Raw genomic sequence first — 23003 nt, 5'->3', positions numbered from 1 at the left:
TTTTTGTGTCTTTGCTGACGGATCCGAAGGGAAGACTCCATTCAGTTTTCCCCAGCTCCGATCACCACCATCATCGCCACCGCTCATGCTCGCCGTCCCCGATCTCGCGCCGTAGCCACGCTCTCCGCGCGCTTCGTTCGCAGCGAATGCGGAGCTGAATCGAACCGCTCCGAACGCCGGCGACGATGGACATCGTCTTCGCCCAGATCCAGGCCGACCTCCGCTCCAACGACGCCCTCCGCCAGTCCGGCGCCCTCCTCCAGGCGCTCCAGCACTCCGCCGCCGGCCGCGACATCTCCGTCATCGCCAAGTCCGCCGTCGAGGAGATCGTCGCCTCCCCGGCCTCCGCCGTGTGCAAGAAGCTCGCCTTCGACCTCATCCGCTCCACCCGCCTCGCCGCCGACCTCTGGGAGACCGTCTGCACCGGCATCCGCAGCGACCTCGACTTCCCCGACCCCGACGTCACCGCCGCCGCGCTCTCCATACTCGCCGCCATCCCCTCCCACCACCTCTCCAGGCTCATCACCAGCTCCCACAAGGAGATCAACGGCTGCTTCGACTCTCCCAGCGACAATCTCCGCTTCTCCATCACCGAGACTCTGGGTTGTATCTTGGCGCGCGATGATTTGGTCACGCTGTGCGAGAATAATGTCAGCTTGCTCGACAGGGTTTCCAATTGGTGGGCGCGGATCGGGCAGAACATGCTTGACCGGGCCGATACGGTTTCTAAAGTAGCGTTTGAATCCGTCGGGAGGCTGTTCCACGAGTTTGATAATAAGAGGATGAGTCGATTGGCAGGTGATAAGTTAGTTGATAGTGAGAACTCGCTGGCAATTCGGTCGAATTGGGTATCTTCTACGGTGGATTTCGTGTGGAAGAAGCGCAACGCTTTGATGGCAAGATCCTTGGTCCTGCCTGTAGAGAGCTTTAGGGCTACAGTCTTCCCTATAGTGTATGCTGTCAAGGCGGTGGCTTCTGGTTCAATCGAGATCGTGAGGAAGCTTTCGAAGAGTAATTCAAATGCAAGCGTGATTGACTTGAATAATGCGGAGAGATTGGTGGGTGTTTCGGATGTTGTTTCGCATCTGGCACCATTTCTGGCTTCTTCCTTGGATCCGGCATTGATTTACGAGGTTGGTATTAACATGTTGTATCTAGCTGATGTACCCGGTGGGAAGCCAGAATGGGCTTCACAATCAATTATCGCAATCTTGACTCTCTGGGATAGGCAAGAGTTTTCTTCTGCCAGAGAAAGTATTGTTAGGGCTGTGGTTACGAATCTGCACCTTCTCGATCTTCACATGCAGGTATGTGCCTGATTTGCTTCCTTTATTCTAAAGGACACTCATCTTTTTGTAGAAGATTTGTGGCTGAACTGATCTGCCTTCTGTTTATCATAACTGTTTGATTTCACTGATGATCATATGTGATACAATAAAGACTTGTTACGTTATGCAATCTCTTTTCATTCTGCTGCACCTAGCACAAAATACTGTCAAGCAGACTTCTAGGTGCTGTAAGAGCTGGCTATCGCTATTCCTAAGTCGAGTATGAAACTGAGATAATGCTGGATTCCCTAAGGTATCTATATGAAACTGCATTGCACAATGATTCGAAGAACTGTTAATGGGCATTTAACTAGTGTGCCATTATCTAAACCAAATAAAAATTTACCAACCAATTTGGTCAAATGGTCTTAATGTACCTATCATTATTTACAAAAGTATTAGCTTTTGTTAAATCTACCATTACTTGCAGTGTCTGATTGGAGTCTGCTTTATAGCTTTTCTAGGATCTCTATAGGATCTTCCATGTAATTGAATTAACATGTAGCCTAACAATGAATATCTGGAAGTCGTGCATTATGATGTTTGAGATAGAATTCCTCAAATGCCAACAAGCTAATGTCCGTGAATTGAATGCATGAAGGTTTCTCTTTTCAAGAGGCTGCTTCTTATGGTAAGAAACCTGAGGGCAGAATCAGACCGCATGCATGCCATGGCCTGTATCTGTCGAACCGCTCTTTGTGTTGACCTTTTTGCCAAGGAAAGTGTTCGAAGGGGTCAAAAACCTCTAGCTGGAACTGGTATTGCTTCCCTTTTTGAAGATGCAAGGATAAAAGATGACCTCAATAGTGTTACTAGTAAAAGCTTATTGAGGGAGGAACTAGTAGCATCACTGGTTGAAAGTTGCTTTCAGTTGTCATTACCTTTGCCTGAACAAAAGAACTCTGGCATGGAGAGCAGGGTCATTGGAGCCTTGGCCTATGGAACTGGTTATGGTGCACTTAATTGGACGGAGCCTGCTTTGGAGGTGGTGGAAGTCTGTAGACCTTGCGTCAAGTGGGACTGTGATGGTCGGACGTATGCAATCGACTGCTATTTGAAATTGCTTGTTAGACTTTGTTATATATATGATACAAGGGGCGGTGTTAAAAGAGTCAAAGATGGGGCTTCCCAAGACCAAATTCTAAATGAGACCAGACTGCAGAATTTGCAGCGCGAGCTGGTGAAGGACTTGCATGAGGTATGTATGAAAATCTCACGAGACCAAAGATGTGCTAAAGATCTTGCAATAGATAATTCAGATATGAATTGTACCGTTCGCTGTTTTGGAAACATACTTCTTCGACTTAAAAATCAGACTTGGTTATTAAATATTAATTTCATGTCACGATTTTTTTAGGCTGAAGATCATGACTCTGTTTATAACGTATTTCTTAATATAGCTTGCCTGTGGATGATTTAGCTTTCACTTCTCCAGCCCTGTTTTTTTTTTTTTTTTTTTTTGGTTTAACCTTGAAATTTCCATATGGCTTTTACTTTATGGTCTGGCACTGACTAAGTGCATAAAAAAAACTAAATTGCCCAATGCAGGCAATGGATGCTTTGTGCATGTGCCCGGTGTGGAACTTAATGCTCAGAAGTCAAAATTATTCATGAGGCATAAAGTAGAAATTGGAGTTATACATGTCTTCCTAGCTTTTACCTTTCCAAAGACAAGTCATTTTACCGCTATCTTAGAGGCCTATACTCTATGAAGCTAGAATATATTATAAAGGAAGAAAACACAAATCTGTCTGCCCAGGTGGCTGGCAATTTGCCACAATGAGTCTGTAAGTTCGGCAAAATGGAGAGGCTTACATGATGTCAACTTTATATGGGCCAGCAAGTTTTCTTTTTCAGTGCAAAGTTCTGGAATCTTTTTGACATGGCACAACCACGTGTGTCATCTCCACTTACTATGTTTATGCAGAGTCTTTATTTCGACAGTGTTGTCATTACTTTCAGGGTGTTCACTGGCTTCATGATAGAATTGGTTGGCATTCTTCTTATTCTAGTTTCAGCATTCTTCCTAGATGAAGAAAGAAAAATTTAGTTTCCGCATTCTTGACTACACTCTTGAAACAAAGCACGTTAAGTACTGGATGCTTGCTAACGTCCTTTAGCTGAAGCGCTGTACTCAATGGAGAGATTATTTTAGCCATGTGCTCTTATCTTTCATCAGCTACACTTTAAGTCTTGTCTTACACTTGCATGAATTTCTTCATTTCATGTGAAGATTGGACTGTTGTCTAATCAGCAGTCAACTGCCTGGGGGCGAATGCATATTTACAGGGGCAATTTCTCAATACTAAGCTGCAGAATTGAATTTAAGTGCACAAATTACTCCTGTGGTGATTCTCCTATCTTGACGAGGAGTCTTGAATGTTGTATAAAGTGGATGTATTTTGTTTTTGTTTTGCAACATTTCATCTAATGCAATATTTGTTCTATCATTTTTATTAAGGGAATGTTGAAGTCTTTTTAACATCTTCCCTATTTTTACTCTCTTTCCAGAGATTTGTCAAAAGGAAAATCTCACATATCCATCTAAATTGCAGGTGAATACCCCCAGAATATGTGCTCGTGTTATTTGGGCCATTGCTGAACACATAGATTTGGAAGGTCTGGATCCACTTTTAGCTGACGATCCTGAGGATCCACTTAACATAATCATATCAAACATCCACAAGGTCTTGTTCATGTACAACATGGATGCATCTGGAGAAGCAACAAATAGACTTCAAGATGTTCAGGCAGTTCTTTTGTCTGCTCAAAGGTTGGGATCTCGTAATGCCAGGGCAGGACAACTACTAATTAAAGAGCTTGAAGAGTTCAGAAACAATAGTTTGGCTGATTCTGTGAACAAGCATCAATGCCGCTTGATATTACAGAGAATTAAATATGTCACCAGCCATCCAGACAATAGGTAAGGTTGATAATCTTCAATTCCTTTTGAAAAATATGAGCTTAACGTTGCAGATCTTGTCTTCTCTTTCTTATCAAATATATTTGTGTGTATTTAGAATGAAATATGTATCTCTTTCAGGTGGGCTGGAGTTAGTGAAGCCCGAGGTGATTACCCATTTAGCCATCATAAGCTAACTGTCCAGTTCTATGAAGCTGCTGCTGCTCAGGACCGAAAGTTAGAAGGATTAGTTCATAAGGCTATCTTGGAACTTTGGAGGCCGCAACCAAGTGAATTAACCTTACTGCTAACCAAGGGAATTGACTCGACCTCACTTAAGGTTCCACCGACTGCAATTACTTTGACTGGAGGCAGTGATCCTTGCTATGTGGAAGCATATCATTTGGCAGACTCGGGTGATGGGAAGATCACTTTACATTTAAAGGTGCATTTTGGTTTAAGTTGGTGTGCATTTGGTGCCTAAGTCGTGCTTGCCACACTACGTCCTTTGAGATAATAACTCCCGTAAATGTTCGCTTGCATTTTTTGTTAAGCAAGATAAGAACATCTTCTTTGTCCTACATAGGCAAAAGAGTGAAAGATGGAAGTATTGGTTATAAATTACTCAGAAATGCATGGTTAATGAGTCTATGTGCTCTTACTAGTGCCTGAAATGGAAGCTTGTAGTGAGCACACTGATATTGTGTGAGGGTCCCTTACTGCAGAACCAAAACTTGAACTCATTTTCCAAGTCATATGAATGTAGCTGTGGAACCACTATCATTCTCTGCTGGGTTTTATGTGATTGCATGGCAGTTTAATTTTACAACTTTATATTCTGTTACTACAATGCTTTATTTTACTTCTGCTCATGCTTACTGAAGATAGAGAGCATTCCTATGTGCAGCTGTCTGGTATATATGTAACATGGGGGCTCATCAGCCTCAATTTTATTAGGAGATAGAAAGACCTCGGAATCGATGCAATTCTTTTCATTAGTTTTACACTGCTCCTCATTTTTTACTGTTCTATAATCCCAGTTGTGAAGGAATATAGTGCTAATTTGATGAAGTTATTTCAGGTGTTGAATCTAACTGAGCTTGAACTGAACCGGGTTGATATTAGGGTTGGACTATCTGGTGCGCTGTACTATATGGATGGGTCTCCTCAGGCTGTCCGGCAATTGCGCAACCTTGTTTCACAGGTCCCATTTCATAATCCATATATTTTAGATCCCTTCATTTGTGGTTCCTGGTATCCTATTTTAGGTCCATATAAACTTATACTGAGTGCGCGTGTTTGAAATTCTAGTTGCTAATCCATGAGCAGGAGACTGTTTATGTTGGATTAAGTCTTCCATGAATTACTATGGTAGAGTTATGCCTTGCCAGTAAGGTTGAGTTATTCCTTGTCAGTATGGTTGAAGGGATATTGAAAAAAACTTCCTCTTTCTTGGTCTTTTAGCCTGGTCTGTATGGATGTCCTCAGTTGCAAAAGCAGTTCTATTTTCTATTTCAGGAGTTTCCACATTAAAAGATTGGCTGTATAAATTATCCATAAACAAAAAGTTTTGCCATATAACTTATATAGTGGGATATTAATTACTGTCTCAGACGATAAATGTAAATTGATTAGTACTCTAATCTCGGCGATCTATTTCCAGGATCCAGTTCTCTGTAGTGTCACAGTGGGTGTCTCTCAGTTTGAGAGATGTGCTCTATGGGTTCAAGTTTTATACTACCCATTTTATGGAAGTGGTGCTGCTGTTGATTATGATGCTGATTATGCTGAAGAGGATCCACAGAGTGTCAGGCAGAGGCGAAGTCTAAGGCCAGAACTAGGCGAACCTGTAATTTTAAGGTGTCAGCCTTACAAAATTCCGCTGACAGAGCTTCTATTGCCTCATAAAATTTCACCTGTTGAATTCTTCCGTCTCTGGCCTAGTTTACCAGCTATTGTAGAGTTAACTGGTACTTATACCTACGAGGGAAGTGGATTTAAAGCAACAGCTGCACAGCAGTATGGGGCTTCTCCTTTCTTGAGTGGCCTAAAGTCATTGTCTTCCAAGCCTTTCCACAGAGTTTGCTCACACATCATCCGCACAGTGGCAGGCTTTCAGGTAGGATGTTAGACTTGGTATTTACCATTTACCTCCCTCTCTCTCCCTCCCTCTCTCTCTCTCTCTCTCTCTCTCTCTGTGGGGAACTACAGGTTGGTAGTTTGAAAATTCGTGTGCAATTATGTTCTCTTCTTGCACTTAGAGATGCTGTTGTCCTTTGATATCGATATTTATTCTTGATTATCCAGTAGGAAATTTGAGACCAAAACCATGGAGAAACTTCTGAATTATTGCAATAGGAAGCTGATGAAAGTAAATGCCTCTATATGTGTCGAATTGAGATTGTTGTGGTTTCGTAGACCTCTGGGTAAGTTGGTATATAGGTTGTGATGTCTCTGCACTCGGTATCATCTGTGGACCCCTAGCCACCATCTAGGTATTCTAACATTAAGTTACTATTATGATATTTGACACAGCTTTGCTTCGCTGCAAAAACTTGGTATGGAGGCTTCTTGGGCATGATGATTTTTGGAGCCAGTGAAGTGAGCAGAAATGTGGACCTGGGCGATGAGACAACTACTATGATGTGCAAGTTTGTTGTCCGAGCTTCTGATGCATCAATTACGAAGGTCATAGAGTCAGATCTTCAGGGCTGGTTGGACGACCTTACTGATGGGGGTGTTGAGTATATGCCTGAAGATGAAGTGAAAGTGGCTGCTGGTGAGAAGCTTAGGATCTCAATGGAAAGGATAGCTTTGTTGAAGGCAGCCCAGCCTCCTCCCAAGACTCCAAAATCTGATGATGAAGAGGAAGAAGATGAGGAAGATGAGGAAGATGAGGAGGACGAAGAGAAAAGGAAGAAAAAGAAGGAAAAAAAGAAAGATGGGGAGAAGGAAGAACCTAAGGGACCTGCAACCCTCTCAAAGTTGACGGCGGAGGAAGTCGAGCATATGGCTCTTCAAGCAGCTGTTCTACAGGAATGGCACACGTTGTGTAAAGATAGAAGCACCAAGGTTAATTGATTTGCTTATCTTAGAAGGTTTTGATTTTATTTTTTTCATAGTAATCTTATCCCAACCATGCAGTGGGTTTTGCATTGGGGAGATGACATGATTAGAGACAGGTTTACTTTTTTTCTCTGAGTTGGGTGTTTGTGAAAGAGGCGGCGATTGCTTGGAGGAGGATTTTGTTGTATATCTTTGTAGCAGTACCATTAGTCTGTTGTTCATAAATCCGATTACCAATGAACTCGTCAATTCTTTTGGAGGTTGTCATCCCGTAGAAGTCCCAGAACATCTATGGGGACTCCCTGTGATATGAAAAGTTGTGTATTGTTTTACCTTTTTGGCTGGTTTGAGTTGTGTATTTGGTAACCGTCCAAACTGTGGCCTTCATCTGGAAGGTAATTTTTTTGCCGGAGGTTTCGATTTAGATGTTCAATGTCATTGGCTTGTACATCTGGTTGCCATGATAAGGCTCAATCGATCCACTCCACGCGTAATCAGCTACAAAGACTTGCTGTTCTGGGGCACGGGCATTTTGTTCTGCGAGGCACGATGCGGGTTTAGACAGCGATCACGAGTAACCTTGGCCGACCATTCTGAGAAATGAACCGGATGATGACAAGCAAGACGCAGGAAGTATCGAGCCAAGAATTCTGACAGCTGCAGCTTAAATCAACAATACCGGTTGACTAGTAATTACTAATAATCGTCTCAGCTTCATGCTCTAATAACATCCGATGAATGAATTCTGCGATCCGGGCAATCCATTAGTAGACACACCAAAGTCTCCCTTCATAGATACACTTGCATGCTGCATGACACGTTCCAAGGTCAATCACCATGAGCAAATGTTCGCAAACAGGTCTGTTGTTCCTCCGAACTTCAAGGACCGGGTAAAAGCGCTCTACTTTCTGGGGTTTATTTACCCTGGAACGGCATGCATGGAAATAATTATAGGAACGCTGAGCAGATTCTTGAAATGGAACAAGATGAAGAGGGATTTCAGGAGAAAAAAAACGAAGCCCTGAGCGAGAGCTCCCCATATATATGATTATCTCCCATTAGCAAAGAAGCTGAGAGCATCCATTTTCCTCATTCTTGCTTATTTTCAGTGAACTAGGAGAAAAGGTCCTTTGTCGGCAACAATGTTGCAAAATGGAAAGTCGGATGCAATGTTACATAATGGAAAGTCGGATGGTACTCCACCAAAAAAACTGTTTTTCATCAACCAAATGGGGGCCTAATTAGCACTTGTGGTTCCAAATAATAACCTCGATGATTACCGCAAAAGAACAAAACTGGGGAGCAATTTCAGCGAAGAAAACTCAACTTGCTTCTAATTTCATGACTCTTAAAGAGAATTTTCATTACAGATATTTGCCTTCTTCTATCTCAATTAGAAGCAAATTGAGCCGGTGAACAATGGGAGGTTGATTTTCGAACGGATCTAAACATTTTCGTCCCATATGCATATCCTCAGATGGGAAATTTCTGGGGAACTGTATCGAAGTCATCAAAGTCGAATCTCTGTCGCTCCCTCCCAACCTGAGTAAACAAAACCTTCAGAAACAACAGTAACTTGCCTCAAAATCTCAAAGCATGTCCTTACCTTGCTTAGGTATAGAGGATCATATGACATTAGCTCATCCATAGCATTCAGTTTCCTGGACAGTGTCATTATCCTGACAAAAAACAGATAATAAGTACCACATGCTTTGCAGCCTATGAATTTACATTGGGCATGCAATTGCACAAGTATCTCCAAAGAAGAAGAGTAGAAAAAAGTTTTTATCCTATCCACAATACTAGTGGTCCAGCAATAGAACTAACTAGATCAAATAAAAATCAACACAAAACGACGACTGGCAATTGACCTTGACCGCTACCAAAGTAACAACTCCTGCAGTTGCTTAAGAGGACCTCTAGTTATAAATAAGGTTTTAAGAATGCAAAACAAGAGTTCACTGGATAGAAGGTGCAACTTAACGAGCTTCGAGATAAAACATGGACCTGGGCAACAGTTGATCAAAATGATCACCGGGAAATGAGAGCAAGCAAAAGAAACATAGGGCTATTGGAGAAAAATAAAAATTGACTTCAGACTATCCGGGAGAGGTGATGTAACCCTAAGAGAGAGTACAGCACTATGTACTGTCCAAAAATCTGTACCTCTGGATTGATGAGTCGATGTGTTCAATCATCTGGCAGGTTTTATACTGTTCAGGATCCTCCAAGAACCTAACCATTCCATCTTTCTGATTAATGGTTGCAAAGATCTCACCATCTTGAATCTAAAAATTAAACACTCAATAATTTAGAGACGGTTTAAGAGCAATATATTACAAAAATACAAAAGGAAAAATATGATCTATTATTCTAAATACCATTTGCAGAACATGCATTTCTGCCTCCTTTGGGCTACCCAGTTGCACTGTGTTGGCTATATCTTGAAGTGAGAGAGTCAAGTATGTTTGAGTCAGCCTCTGGATGTTATGCTTGTACATGGAAGATACGACTTGCTTAACCAGACCTAGGTTTTTGTCCTACAATGAAATCAAAATTATTTTTCATAAGCATAAAAAGCCTTGCAACAGTTGTCGAGGCAAGTAGAGAAGAAAAATGGTGGATGTTCAGTACTTACATTATCATATTTCTCCCTATTTGTATCAACATATATTTTGAACTCCGCAATTTTCCCTGAGCTATAAGTAGTTGCTAACTCTATATAGGGCTGATTAGGGAGAAACAAGGTTAACAGAACAATAATCAGAGAAACCGGGTTCATCATGGAGAAGAATAAGAAACAATATAATAATCAAGAGATGCCTCAAAAGAACAGGAAAAAGGAAAAATACAGGATCATCAAATGAAAGGTAATATTTAACAGAGCACGCATGTGGCAAGTATAGAAAGGAAACGCCTGCAGAGCAAACTATTTTTATTTGGAACTTTACCTTCTGGCTTTTCCAATTACAGGGATACTTCTGCTTTAAATTTCTGTTCAGTCGCTCATTAAAACTAGATGCACAATATCGTTGCTAGAAACAAGCAATTTCTAATTGTGCTTCTGTGGTCATACGCTTGAAACATATATATCGCTATTAAAGCATGAATATGACACTTGAATCTCTTTCCTCAAAAGTAGTACACGTAAAGCAACTTTTAAGTACAAGTACTCTGTTCAAAAAATGCCAGTTACAAGTACTAAACTTTACAGGTCAAGTTGAAATCACCAAGTCAGATATCCTATAAGAAGTCATGCCAGTAAACAACAATCTAACCAGACATAAACATGAATCCTTTCAATGCAGATTAGAAAACCTACAACATGATATACTCACTTGGATGTGTTCAATTAAGCCTTCACAATTACCAATATGCACAAAAGTCAGTTTGGACTTGAACTGGTAAAAATTGGAAATCATCATACAATAGGCATTTGATTCAAAAAATAAATATCCTTGGAAATAAGGAGAGATATACACAGCTATATTGTAGCTTAATCTCAACTTTATTGTCCACATACAACATCCATGTGACCAATCTATGCTATTAATAGATGCTTTACAGAATCTGCATACCTGGCAGAAGTTTTTTAAGTTCCTTTGAGCTGCTGAAGAAGCGTACTTGGGAAGACTAGTTGAGAACTATGAAGAAAAGTGCAAGATATCCATCATTCTCAAAAAAGAAAATTTCAGCAAGTATATATATCGTCTCCAAACCAAACCAGCACAGTATTAAGGAAAGAAAGCTTACTACAATAAGAAAAAAGTTCATATCATCAAGACAAAAAAAGTGAAAAACTACAATGTTGCAAATATAATTAGAAACAAGTTTGCAAGGGATCAAAGTACACATTTAGATAATAAGTACCTGCCCATAATGTATTAAAGAAACCAGTATGTACTTTTTATATGCTTCAACGGCAATAGCATTGATTGTGTTCATTGGAGCAGTAACCACCTGGAATTTGATATGACAATGGAAGAAACTGGTCATAACATAGAACTGCACAATAATTTACAATATTTCAGTACATGCATGTACATTAATTACTTACATTGTGCAGAAGCTCCAATGCTTTTCGAAAACGCTTTTGACCAATGCATATCATACCCCTACAGCCAAAGTAAATATCAATCAAAATAAAATAACCAAAAACACAAGACGCACGTTAAAAAACCGATATTGGACAAAATGTGAAAGGATAGAACTATTAATGCAAAATATTTAAAAGCTCATTCTCACAAACAAAAGGGGCAACGAAACAAGAGAAAATACTTCTCATGTAAACAAACAATGTAGGAATGTTCAAGCCTGATGCCTCAAAAGTCAACAAAACCACATAATGGGACTCGGCAAAATAACCCTCCACTTATTTTTGTGACGTGGCTAAAACATCAGCTTCATCACTTCAAATCGAACTTTTTATGACGAAGAAAGCTGATCATGTTCGAATGTTTGTTAATTCTGTGGATAACCTATATAGTCAATATGCAGAAAATCAGACAATATTCTCATTGGAGCCTCACTTCACATCCGAAAATTCGAGAATCAGAGAAATTAATCCTGTTCAAAAGTCCATTCTTGGTTTGTGTGGTGGACATTATGACCAGCCCCACTTCTTGGGATGATGCTTACTTATTTCTTTGCTGTTGAAAATATTTTCTGAAACGCCTCAAGTGCCATTTTCTTACCCAGCTTAGACAACCCAGCTACATTGTATCGTATCAGATATCACAGACACCCTTTTTCTAGCACACTTAAAATTTTCATCTAATGATTGAGAAAAAGATTTAGATGGCAGTAGCATTAGTAAATCTGGCCTGTTACCTGAATACAAATGGTGCAAAATGTACACTGGAGAAAAATAGACAAACATATAAGCAAAGCTTACCCATAATAACAGTATAAGAAAAGGTCCCTTGGCTGATCAACGTCAAATATATCATCCTCCAAAACGGATAGACCAATGTTATAGCTCTTGGACAATAAACAAAGAAGGAGAAAATCTGGGTGTAAGGTAGTCAAATGTTCAGAGGTAGTCTGAAGCTTTCGGACAGCTGCTCGCATTGGAGATACACCACGCAGTGGGGATTCAATCAACAAAACATGATCCTTGAACCTTTTGCAGACAGAGACAACTGCGGGCTCAATAAGAAGAATCAATGCTGTGAGTTAGCAACCGATGTTTAACAATACAAAGCGAATCACAGTTTGCTTTGAGGTATAGAAGGGTACATTTATCAGGTGCGAAACGAATTTGTTGTGCATCGCAGCAATTGATAAATCTGGCGAGAATCGGTATGAGGGTAAGCGCTTGCTCTTTTGAAACTGGACCGGACGTGAACGCCTCTCTATTGTATATTCAGACACGGCAGTCAAGTGAGTAGCAATACAAGAAGAATGTCTCGAGAAAGCTATTTCTGTGTGCTTAAATCAGGCCAATTTACTACAAATGCCACATAATCTCTACTCTACCCTATTCCTATCCTCAGTATCTCCACAGAAATACAATATATTCAAATTCATAAGTGCCGTGTTTGCAATAACAGCCACTGCTTCTAACACTTCCAAATCCACCATTTCACTTTAAGCTAGTAAAGAAATGAATACTCGCGTCTCCAGCAATTATTTCACGCGAGATTGATTTCCTAAGTACATCGCCATCCGATCCCCAGTCGATAACTAAAAAACCACACAATAAACCACATCGCGCGGGCAAATCGCAATCCACACGTCGTCCCAAATTCAAAGCACGAGCCCGTCGAAAGCCGAAACCCTAGGTAGGTCAATGCAGCGAAGTGCCGCGAAATCGCGATCGTCCCAACGGCCGACCGCGGCGAGCGAAGCGAGGACTCACAGGAAGTAGAGGTAGCCGAGGGAGTGCTTGGCGGGGTCGACCTGGTCGAGGACGGAGCTGAGGGCGCTCGGCTCGGCGTGGAGCGACTCGTCGGCGACCTTCAGGATGTTGTGCAGGTGCGCGATGTCGTCGATGCTGCCGGAGAGGCCTTGGATTTGGGTCACCAGGTTCTCGATCGATCCCATGCTTCGTTCCCCAGTTCGGACCTCGGTCCCCGGTGAAGAATCGGAGGAACCAGCGGAAGGGGCGAAGGTGGAGGGGGCAGAGATTGCATCGGCTCCCGCGTGACTCGGTACGGAATCGGCCGAGTCGATTGAGTCGTCGGGCTCGGTGGGCTGACGGAGGAGGGCCTTTGGGCTTGTGATCTAGAATCTCGGCCCATCTCGTCTCATCTGGATTGGACCTGATCTGGGGTGTTCGTTTTGCCACCGAAAAGACGGCCCGTTTGTGTTGCGAAAATGTTCTCAAATTTTTTTATTAAATTTTCTATTAAAAATTACTTTGAAAAAAAGAATCGACATTATTTTATTTTATTTTTTTGTTGAAAACGTGTTTATTTGTGTTGCTTTTACATTTGTGTGTTCCGATTTCATGGAAAACCAAGTCGAAGTGAAATTCACGAAAACTACTTATTTTTAAAAAATACAATTATAAAAAGTGGAAACAATTGTTCATATTCTACTTTGAAATCATTTTAAGCATGTGTGGTTTTTCACTTTGAGAAAAGATGAAACTAGACCCACCGCGTGTTAGGTATGGCCGTTTACGGCGGATTGGTCCGATGATGCCAATAATAGTCTCAAATGATGAACGGTTTCCTTGTTAAAGGGAACCAGATCACATTTTATTTTTCTTGGCCGAATTTATTATTATTTAACTGTTAGCTAGCTACATTTACATAGTGAGAGTGGCGGTCAACAGTGGATTTCGCGTTAATGGCAATAGCCCATGAACTCACTCGAGATTAATTCTGGCTATTACAATAATTCGGTTTAAGGTAATTTAGGTCAAGAGACTGAAAATGGAATCTCCCTTAAATAATATCAAGTATAGGTATAGACTGGATTTCAAGTACACGCTACACGATTTTGAGGAGTGGTCTCTCACGAAATTGACTAAGCTGTTGTGTAATGAAATGGGTCTCATTTCCTTCACTCAACTAAAATGACTTTTTGATGACTTAAAACATAAACATTAATATCAATTACGCATAAAAATAGACGAATTAAAGAAATTACCCTACCGATTTGAATCTTGTAAATGAAGGCATGTGATGAATTAAAACATTACAAAATCAATTTTGAGATCACACGAGTCAAAACAAAAGTTTCAAAAAAAAAAAGAAGAAGAAGAAGAAGAAGATTTTTGATCGAATCATGTATGAAGTTTCTTCTTGGCCAATTAAATTTCTTTTATTCGGGAATAATATTCTTTAAAAAATTTCTTTAGCTAGAGAATAATATCCACTATTTCAAAAGTCCTAATTTAGAACTCTCGAGTCTACTTTAAATCTTTTAGTTTGGCGGACCAATATCCAGCAAACTCCGTATCCCATCTTTAACGGCACCGTTCCACACTAACGTCCCATTTTAATTCTCAGTTAGTTTCGCTTGGCGTAGGATTCGAACCTCCGTCGCGGACGACACAATCGTCCCCTCCGCGAAGACGACGATGGAGCAGGGGTTTAGCCATTTCTGCTAGAACCCTAAAGCCAGTTCCTGCAACCCGCCTTCGGACAGAGCCATGGCCACGTCCTTGCTGCTGCGACGCGCCGTTTCATGTCGAAGCGTCCTCCTCCGCCGGTGCATCGACCTCCAGAGCCGCGATTTCTCTGCCGCCGTCGCTCGCCCCGGCGGCGTCTCGTCCGATCCCGCTCGCCGGATCGGACCTCCGTCCCTCGCCCCCGCCGAATTCATCAGATTGAACGCCAGGGATTCGCCAAAGGCAAAAAATCAAGTAAATCCCCTCCCCCCTCTCTCTCTAACATCTCTCTCTAGCAAAATGGCATCTGAGTTGGCCAACCACCCTCGGCGCCGCGAGTTGTGTTCATGGTTTTTTTTGGGGTTCGCGTGCTTTTAGAGGATGATTCGGCTGCCGGTTCGGTCGACGTCGCGACGGACATCGGGCCCAGCGTCAAGGAAGCTGCCAAGTCCCAAATGGATGCCGCCGTGGTGGCGTTGTCGCGCGAATTGGCGAAACTTAGGACTGGGAGGGCCTCCGCAGGTTGGTTTTGCCGGACTCGATGCGATCGCTTGTTTCCGCGTCTTGCTCTTTTTCTAGTGGTTGATTACCACCGTGTGATGGTTTTTCCCAGGGATGCTCGATCACATTATAGTGGAGACCGGTGGCGTGAAGATGCCTCTGAATAGGTTAGCCGTCGTGTCGGTGATTGATCCGAAGACGCTGTCGGTCAATCCTTATGATCCGAATGTAATTAGCTTCTATTCCCTCAATGCAATAAGCCTGTTTTCTTTTTTGGGTATCTGTACCTTTTATCCCATTGCATTTGTTTCGGGTTTCTTTCATATCGTTGCGACTGCAGCTGGAACTTATGGATCATCCCCCCTCTCCTGCAGACAGTGAAGGAATTAGAGAAAGCTATTGTTTCTTCTCCTTTAGGATTAAATCCTCAGGTGGATGGTCAGCGTCTGATTGCCAATATTCCTCCGTAAGCCTCGTTCTGTATTTAGCTTATTTGGAATCGACAACTTTTGTTGATGCAAATTATGAGGTTTCTCTCTATTTGGAATTCGTCATTCTTTCTGGTATGCCAAATTTCCTGTATTGACTTGTCACCTTTCTGTGGTTAGGTTGACAAAAGAGCATATGCAGGTGGGAATGTGCTGATCTTTGTCCCGGTTAATTTCTGTTTCTCCTTCCTGTCTGTGACAATGTTTTGCTCTGCACAGGCAATGAATAAGGTGGTTGCCAAGTCCTGTGAAGATGTTAAACAGAGTATAAGAAGGGCTCGCCAAAAGGTATTTTCTTGGATCCTTCTATCAAGGATTGGACTATGAAGTACATGTTGCGGAGGACTAGACATCGTAGTGATTGATATGAATACTAGAAATCGTGATGGTGAACCACAATACATCGAAGATGATATCTGCAATATATTTTTAACACGAGTCTCCACTCCATCTTGTTTTTTTGATAATGCAAGCCTCTGATCTGCTTGGTATACAATCTATTCATATTTGCATTATTCTCATGCTATTACTTTGAAAAAGTGTGTTGTCACCTGATCTTAAGATGCTACTTCATAGGAGTTGGATCATTGTTTTCACTAGGGAATGGGAGCTCTAAAATGACTACTGTTCACATATACAAAGCCACGGTGATGTCTAGGGCAATATAAAGTTCAGCCTTGGGAACAGACTCTTTTAGTGTAATTCAAGGTGCATGGACCGTTTCGGAAGTACTCAAGTTGAACCCTTATTCTCAGAATGGAATTGCTAAGCTGCATACATCTAGGAAGTTGTGGTGCTGTTTGTTTTGGTATACTAAGTTCTCGTGCAACAGCATTGACATTAAATTTTTCAAAGGTATGTTAGGGGCAATGACTTTACATGTTGTAGTTCCCAATATGGTCATGTTGCAAATTGGCTTCCTAGACTTGATATTTGATAGAAGGAACTGAATGTTATATATCGAGCCTTCTACGTAGTTGAAAAGAAAAGTATTAATTTGATGAGGCGTAATGGCGAAAGGCTGCTTATGACCTGTCCATGCAGCACACTTACTGTAAATGGCACAGTAGTTTGAGAGAGTCAAGGTGTTCTTGTAGCCTACGGTTGCAGTCAGCTCATGCTCTGTCTTTCACTAAATTGTGCAGGCATTGGATACAATAAAGAAAGCCGGTTCCAGTTTCCCCAAGGACAATGCGAAAAAATTGGAGAAAGAGGTGAGTAACGGTTCGTCATCTATTGTGCGAGTCAAGCAATCTTCTTATCTCCTCCTTTTCTTTTTTTTTCTGCAGGTAGATGAGTTGACTAAAAAATTCGTTAAATCAGCCGAGGAGATTTGTAAAGCAAAGGAAAAGGAGATCATTTCTGGCTAAACTGTTGTCGTTAGCAATTTGTAATGAAATCGAGATCTCGTCTGAAGAGTAGTCATCTAGGCACCGAAAATTTCGTAAAATTTGTTCCTCTGATCGATTGGGAATTTTTGTTGTTGTCATATTTAAACTTACGGACGGAACCGACCGTTTATATATATGGTTGGGCGGATCTGTGTGGCTTGATGACACTTCCAAAAGTAGTGCTACTTATTTCTCACCACCACTTTAGTAGCGGAGCTTCCTAGGCATTTGTTGACATTGCATTTAGCAGTGGGACACCTTAGATGAAAGCAAAGTTTCACCAAATTGGAGCCCTTTCTAATGAGAAATTATTCATGAGTTTCTAATGCATTACACAGATAGGGCAAACATTTACAACCACTCCAATCTGAATCTGGATTGCATCAGCTCAAATCCTAAAAATCTGTACATCAAAGTAATGCGGAGCCTCATGGTGTTCTCTATTTGCCAAAAGCGACGTCTCTGGCAACAAGCTTTATACCTCGGACCCAAAGTTCAGCCTCCTCTGTTCCACCCTCGCAAACGAAGTGGACCTCCCTGTTCTCGGCGGTCACCACCCTGAAAATCCCAGGAGCATCGGTACCGCCTTTCCTCAGCCTATTTTTCTGAAAGGCCTGGCTTGGCCCGACCTGAACCTCTCGGCACATTACGTTTCTGCGGCTTGATTTCCCCCACCTCAGCACTCCAGAGTTTCTGACCACCCTCACTTCTTTCTGGTGCGGAGTTCCTTTTCCTCCTTTGGTGTGTTTCCATACTCGAGCACCGCCCAAAACAACGTTACGTGCGAGCTCGTCCAGAATCACATTGACCGTGCCATTTACCATGCCGCTATTTTTCCTTGCGATTGAGAGGGCCGTTTCGCCTCTGGAGTTCTTGAAATCACAACGCGACCCACTTGATATCAAAAGCTGGCACATGGACATGTGGCCTTCCCTTGCAGCCAACATCAGAGGAGTGTACCCGTCCCCATCTGGGACGTTGACGTCGTAGCCTCTGCTCACCAGTAGTTTGACTGCATCCAGATCTCCATGCCGAGCTGCAAAATGTAAAGCGTAAAATCCCCACGCACTGCAGCTGCCCTTTTCAAGTGCAAAATCCAGCATGACCTTCTCAAACAGGTCCCTGTTTGGGTTCAGTTTAGATATGGTAATTGCAGTTTCACCAGCTTTGTTTGATAGCTTGACATCTGCCCCGGCATAGACCAGTAAGCCGAATACTTCCACATGGCCCTTGAGAGCAGCAATCATGACGGCTGAAAAGCCATTTTCATCTTGGTAGTCAAGGTTGACGGCTTCAGAGCCAATAAGAGTTTTTAAGGCCTCAGTATCACCGGCTTGGGCTGCCAATAGCAGTGGGTGGAAAATAGTGTGGTTGCTGGAATAAGGAATCTTTCCAGCTTGGATCACATCTACTACTGCTTGTTGAAACCCAAGGGACCACCGGTTTGATCCGGCAATTGAACTTGCAGATTGACCAAATGTATTGGTAAGGCCAAAATCTGCGCCAGCCATGGCCAGTATCTTGAAACACTCCCTGTGCTTATATTTTGCACAGATCATCAAAGCCGTGTCACCAGAAGTTGTCCTGGAGTTCAAGTCACAACCAAAGTCAATTAAGCATTGGAGAATTGTTGAAAGACCAAGACGGGCGGCCATGTGTACTGGACGAATGCTGGTTTTAGCAGCAGTAACAATGGCAGTTTCCTTGTCGACGCCTGATTTGAGTAGCACATGTACAGCCCCTGAGTTGCCGCACAAGATGGCATGATGGAGGAGAGTTCTTCCATGATGATTTTTATTGGCAGATATGTGCTGGAGAAGCATGCGCAAAATAGCACCACTAGCTTCGAAATACTCCACTGCACACCAGGTGATGGGATAAGGCTCAGCTAGTCCAGCACCAACTCGAAACTCTTCATCAGAAGCTATGTCCCATGACCATGCTCCCAGTCTTACATTGACATCCGTTCTTGCACCAGCCTGTTAATGTGACCACATCACGTCACGAAGTAGATGACAATGAAGAACACTATTCTTTGATAAAACTTCAAGATAAGGGTACTAACTAATTCTCAGGCAATCAGAAATAAAGAATGCATCTGGGGGTCACGCCAATATATGTCTAGATGAACTGAAACTTGGCTTACCTGTAATAGCAGATGGACAGCAGCGACCTGGCGACCAACAACAGCAGCAACAAGAGCAGTGCAGTCAATGTTTATATGCAGAGACGGCTTGGATGACTTGAGAAGAAATCGATCAGATGCACTTGGATCCACTCCACACTATTAAAAGTTCAACCGTCTCAGTCACACTAAAAAAATTAGTAGCAGAGTATAGAAAAATTCTAAAACAGTTGGTTAGTCAAAGCCATTGTAAAAGCATCATTGGATATATGTCTATCTGCCATTCTATTATAACGAAGGGCCTGCCCTTAGCAAAGGGAAATCAAGCGTGGGCTAGCTGATATAATGCCATTGTATCTTTTTCTAAGAATGTAGGATCAGTCACGTGAATCTTTCTACGCCATTGCCTTAGCTAGCAGAACATGAAAACTACTAGTAGGGTACTCAATCTGTCTTGACATTACAGTCATTATGTTGTCCAGAACACCCAGGCTGTTGCGCAAATTAACATAAGTTACCTACGTTAATTTTTCTAAAAGTTTTCATTTTTCTATTCGGAGATAAACTCTACGATATCATTTAATATAAACAATACCTTAATGAGAGTGTCCACTACATCAGTAAACCCCCTGAAGGAAGCAGTGACAAGAGCATGCACAGCGACGTGAGGCCGAATAAGATCAGAGCCCATCAAGAGCTCCACCAGCCTTGCCCGTCCATGACAGCTCCCTTCCAACAGGGCCTCCTCACAGGCTGACTGAGTGGCTCCAGCTTTCAACAAGATCTCCAGAATCTCAAGGTGGCCCTCCCGTACGGCCGCGGTAGTTGCACAGCCCTTGAAGAGATTCTGGTTCACATCAGCTCCTACGCTCTGAGATTGATTATAACAGCTAGATGTTAGCGAACAGCGAACAGAGATGGTGCTAAGACCCAAAGAGTAGACTTCTACTGTTGTCCACTTTGTTTTTTTTTCGTTGTTCACTTTGTTTTTTTTTCGTTTAAAGCTTATATTCGCCTGAGACCTCGATGGAACCCAGGAAAAGGACGGAGGCCCGGTACGGAAGTTTTGGATTCTTCCCAGTCTACAAAGAATGGGGACACCAAGATAGCTAAGGAGGAAAAAAAAAATTAACCTGATGTGATGGACAAGAAAGCTTGGAAGTATCATCAACAGTGCGTAAAAAAGATCATTGAAAGGTGAGACATTATGCCTATGCGGATTGTCGCGTGCTGCAGGATCTTCAGTTCGCCAGAAGCAAATTGCATATGGGCCTCATAGACGAAGTGACTGAAATGTATAGCAACTTAGCAGGTTCTCTGTCTTTCCCCGATTTTACCAGCACAGAGCACACATGCGTCCAAGCGAGTTTCATACAGTAAAACATCTGACCCGACTTCAAAAAGATATAGAAAAGATGATAAACGCCTTCTCCTCTATCTTTGCCGACAAAGAAATCCCAACATCAGGAATCAAATTCGAATCTTTACTTTAGAAACGCATACGAGATTACCAAAATAATTTCCTAATTTCTTCTCTGCGACGAAAAGAGATAAAAACCCGACATTTATCTTTGGGACCAAGGAGGGGAAAAAGCACAAAGCGACATAAAACTACGACTCGTAATAATTAAGAACTTCGATTTCAAAACAAGGTGCCCGCCTTTGCTTTTCCGGCACAAAAAAAAAAAAAAAAAACTTAGTAGTTAGTGCTATTTCTAAGAAGATAAATTTCCAGCAAATGTCGCGGCTGAGGAGATCGCACGTTTAAGAATAATCGGTACGTTGACTTGCGAATCGAAACGTAACGGATTCGAATGGGGATTTGAAATCGAGTGTGTTTGAATCAGTGCTAGCTTCAGTTCGATGGCTATGGAAATTGGCAAAACTCAATAGCAGAGAGCAAGGAGAAAAATTAAAAGCAAAAACAAAAAATCGCATCGAAATTTGCAGAGCATTTCAAAATTACACGAAGCCAACGGCTTCAGCTCAAGCTCTCGCGAGCTCTGAAACAGTATATCCGCTCGAAAACGAAAAGAGAGAGGATTCAACAGAGGAGATAAGCCAAGCAGGAGCTAAATCCACCATGCAATCGAAAAAGGAAAGAATTTGTCGGAAGATGAGAAACGTGTCGCCTGAAGAACGCCGAAACTCGCTGAATGGAAGCTACGAAAATGAAAACAGCGTCGCAGTTCGAAGTTCAAACCAGAAGTCTCGCTCAAGAATGGAGGATGGGGCACGGATTTTGACGGAAAATGCTCGAATCTGGTTCAGGCGCTGCAGCGAGTTTGAAAAAAAGAACAACGGGAGGGAATAGCGGGAGCGTTACCAGGAGCTTCTTCACCAGGGCCACGTTGCCGACGTGGACGGCGAGGAACAGAGCCGTGACGTCCGTCCTGAACTCCTCGTACTCCACCCGGACCTCCGCGGCGGCCTCCCCCCGCAGGACGACGTCGGCCCGCCTGGTCTTCAGGCTCACCGCCCCGACGTAGTTGACGTCGACGAGCGGGTCGGCGAGGCACTCGGCCGCCGACTCCGCGTCGCCGCCGAGGGCGGCCTCCAGGAGGCGCTGCGAGACCTCCGCGGCGCAGTCGACGGGGACCACCTGCCTCCCGCTGAACGCCGGCATCGCCGGCCGGGGCAGGGGCAACGGCGCCGCCGCCGCCGCCGCCGCCGCCTGAGCCGCTCCTCCGAGCACCGGCGCGTCGCGCTTCCTCTGCAGCATCGGTGGCGTCGCTCCTCCGCCGCGTGCGCTCCGGAATCGAAAATCTCTGTCGCTCGCTTCGGGTTTCTCTTTCTATCTCTAGAAAGCGGAAACGCGAGCTTTTAGAGAGAGAAAGAGAGGGAGGAGACTTCAAAAGAAGTGAGCGCCAGAGTCTAGAAACGCAGCGAGAGGGAAAGCAGCGAGGCCGGTATATATTATTATTTTTTTTTTATTATTAATGTCTTTATCGAAAAGAAACGGGCGAGTATTTTTAATTATTTATTTTTATCGTTCGATTAAATTACAGTTTTTTGTCGCAGCTGAATTTCAGCCTTATTTGAATTTTTAAAGGATTCTTTTTTTTTCATCCGGACATCGCTCGTTTCGTGATGAGAATCGAGACTCGGTGAGATTTTGAAATAATTTAATTTTATACAAGTCCCATGATTTTTCTCAAAAGCTTCCTTCGGTGCCATATCATGCGCCTGAATTTTTACAGTTTTGAGAATATTTATGCCTCTAATGAGAATTTATTAATTGTATCTTGCCCGATTCGTCATCCATGTAAATCTCATGTAATTAATAAGAAACCCTTTTTGCACCTCTTGCTCCGTGAATTGAAATTTGGTTTGAATTTGAAATTAATATGCTAGGGCTCCTTAAAATATACGAGCATTTCTTATGCCCTATCGTGTTTCGTTGTCATGGACCGAAAGAAGAAAAAGAAAAGGTTCACCTAGAAAATGGAATTTCCTGTAGAGGATTTGAGCTATCACAAATTACATAATTAAAATCGTTCAATGAAACTCTCCATATAAATGGTTGACATTCTTTCGGGAGTTCAATAAATATACTCTTTTGGGATACGATACCATGTGCCATGTTCATGTATGAGTCCTTTGCCTTTGACGTGAGTAGGAACTATATCATCTCGCTTAAA

General features: G+C 42.5%; 4 protein-coding genes across 6 annotated transcripts; 2 read left to right on the top strand and 2 right to left on the bottom strand.

The window, feature by feature from the left end:
• The first annotated feature begins 11 nt into the window (after positions 1-11).
• LOC104419157 (protein TPLATE) lies at positions 12-7630 on the top strand. Its single transcript, XM_010030725.3, has 7 exons — positions 12-1307; positions 1930-2526; positions 3884-4251; positions 4372-4675; positions 5312-5434; positions 5894-6349; positions 6766-7630. Exons 1-7 carry the CDS (start codon positions 186-188, stop codon positions 7309-7311), a joined length of 3516 nt encoding a protein of 1171 aa, XP_010029027.2. The 5' UTR covers positions 12-185; the 3' UTR covers positions 7312-7630.
• Positions 7631-8446: 816 nt separating this feature from the next.
• Positions 8447-13449, bottom strand: LOC104419156 (COP9 signalosome complex subunit 3). Of its 3 annotated transcripts, none has more exons than XM_010030722.3 (11): positions 13157-13449; positions 12535-12650; positions 12191-12437; positions 11354-11411; positions 11167-11256; positions 10875-10940; positions 9935-10024; positions 9678-9836; positions 9463-9584; positions 8903-8975; positions 8447-8853 (listed from the first exon to the last, which is right to left on the bottom strand). In XM_010030722.3, exons 1-11 carry the CDS (start codon positions 13339-13341, stop codon positions 8770-8772), a joined length of 1290 nt encoding a protein of 429 aa, XP_010029024.2. In that variant the 5' UTR covers positions 13342-13449; the 3' UTR covers positions 8447-8769. The 3 variants fall into 3 exon arrangements, with proteins under 3 accessions (XP_010029024.2, XP_010029025.2, XP_039157852.1); XM_010030723.3 differs by having other exon boundaries at positions 8447-8838; positions 13157-13448; XM_039301918.1 differs by lacking the exon at positions 9935-10024.
• Positions 13450-14765: 1316 nt separating this feature from the next.
• Positions 14766-17404, top strand: LOC104419155 (ribosome-recycling factor). Its single transcript, XM_010030720.3, is given in 9 exon segments — positions 14766-15074; positions 15077-15112; positions 15236-15379; positions 15471-15586; positions 15733-15824; positions 15967-15988; positions 16066-16134; positions 16992-17060; positions 17136-17404. Coding segments are annotated over 9 exon segments (804 nt in total). The 5' UTR covers positions 14766-14899; the 3' UTR covers positions 17217-17404.
• Positions 17405-17512: 108 nt separating this feature from the next.
• Positions 17513-22250, bottom strand: LOC104419154 (ankyrin-3). The gene is made up of 4 exons (XM_010030719.3): positions 21689-22250; positions 19958-20233; positions 19384-19521; positions 17513-19216 (listed from the first exon to the last, which is right to left on the bottom strand). The coding sequence occupies exons 1-4, from the start codon at positions 22082-22084 to the stop codon at positions 17678-17680; spliced, it is 2349 nt and encodes a 782-aa protein (XP_010029021.2). The 5' UTR covers positions 22085-22250; the 3' UTR covers positions 17513-17677.
• Between the last annotated feature and the right edge of the window lie 753 nt (positions 22251-23003).

The sequence above is a fragment of the Eucalyptus grandis genome, chromosome 9 (assembly GCF_016545825.1).
Source record: "Eucalyptus grandis isolate ANBG69807.140 chromosome 9, ASM1654582v1, whole genome shotgun sequence".
Lineage (NCBI taxonomy): Eukaryota > Viridiplantae > Streptophyta > Magnoliopsida > Myrtales > Myrtaceae > Eucalyptus > Eucalyptus grandis.
This window is presented reverse-complemented; position numbering and strand designations above follow the sequence as displayed.

Coding starts and splice junctions, on each gene's coding strand:
- LOC104419157 (XM_010030725.3), top strand. CDS start 186: ATGGACATCGTCTTCGCCCAGATCCAGGCCGACCTCCGCTCCAACGAC. Junction 2,527..3,883: donor TGGTGAAGGACTTGCATGAG/GTATGTATGAAA, acceptor TCTAAATTGCAG/GTGAATACCCCCAGAATATG. Junction 6,350..6,765: donor GCACAGTGGCAGGCTTTCAG/GTAGGATGTTAG, acceptor TATTTGACACAG/CTTTGCTTCGCTGCAAAAAC.
- LOC104419156 (XM_010030722.3), bottom strand. CDS start 13,341: ATGGGATCGATCGAGAACCTGGTGACCCAAATCCAAGGCCTCTCCGGC. Junction 12,651..13,156: donor CTCGGCTACCTCTACTTCCT/GTGAGTCCTCGC, acceptor AATATACAATAG/AGAGGCGTTCACGTCCGGTC. Junction 9,837..9,934: donor ATAGGGAGAAATATGATAAT/GTAAGTACTGAA, acceptor ATTTCATTGTAG/GACAAAAACCTAGGTCTGGT.
- LOC104419154 (XM_010030719.3), bottom strand. CDS start 22,084: ATGCTGCAGAGGAAGCGCGACGCGCCGGTGCTCGGAGGAGCGGCTCAG. Junction 20,234..21,688: donor CCCTGGTGAAGAAGCTCCTG/GTAACGCTCCCG, acceptor AATCAATCTCAG/AGCGTAGGAGCTGATGTGAA. Junction 19,217..19,383: donor CTGTCCATCTGCTATTACAG/GTAAGCCAAGTT, acceptor TCACATTAACAG/GCTGGTGCAAGAACGGATGT.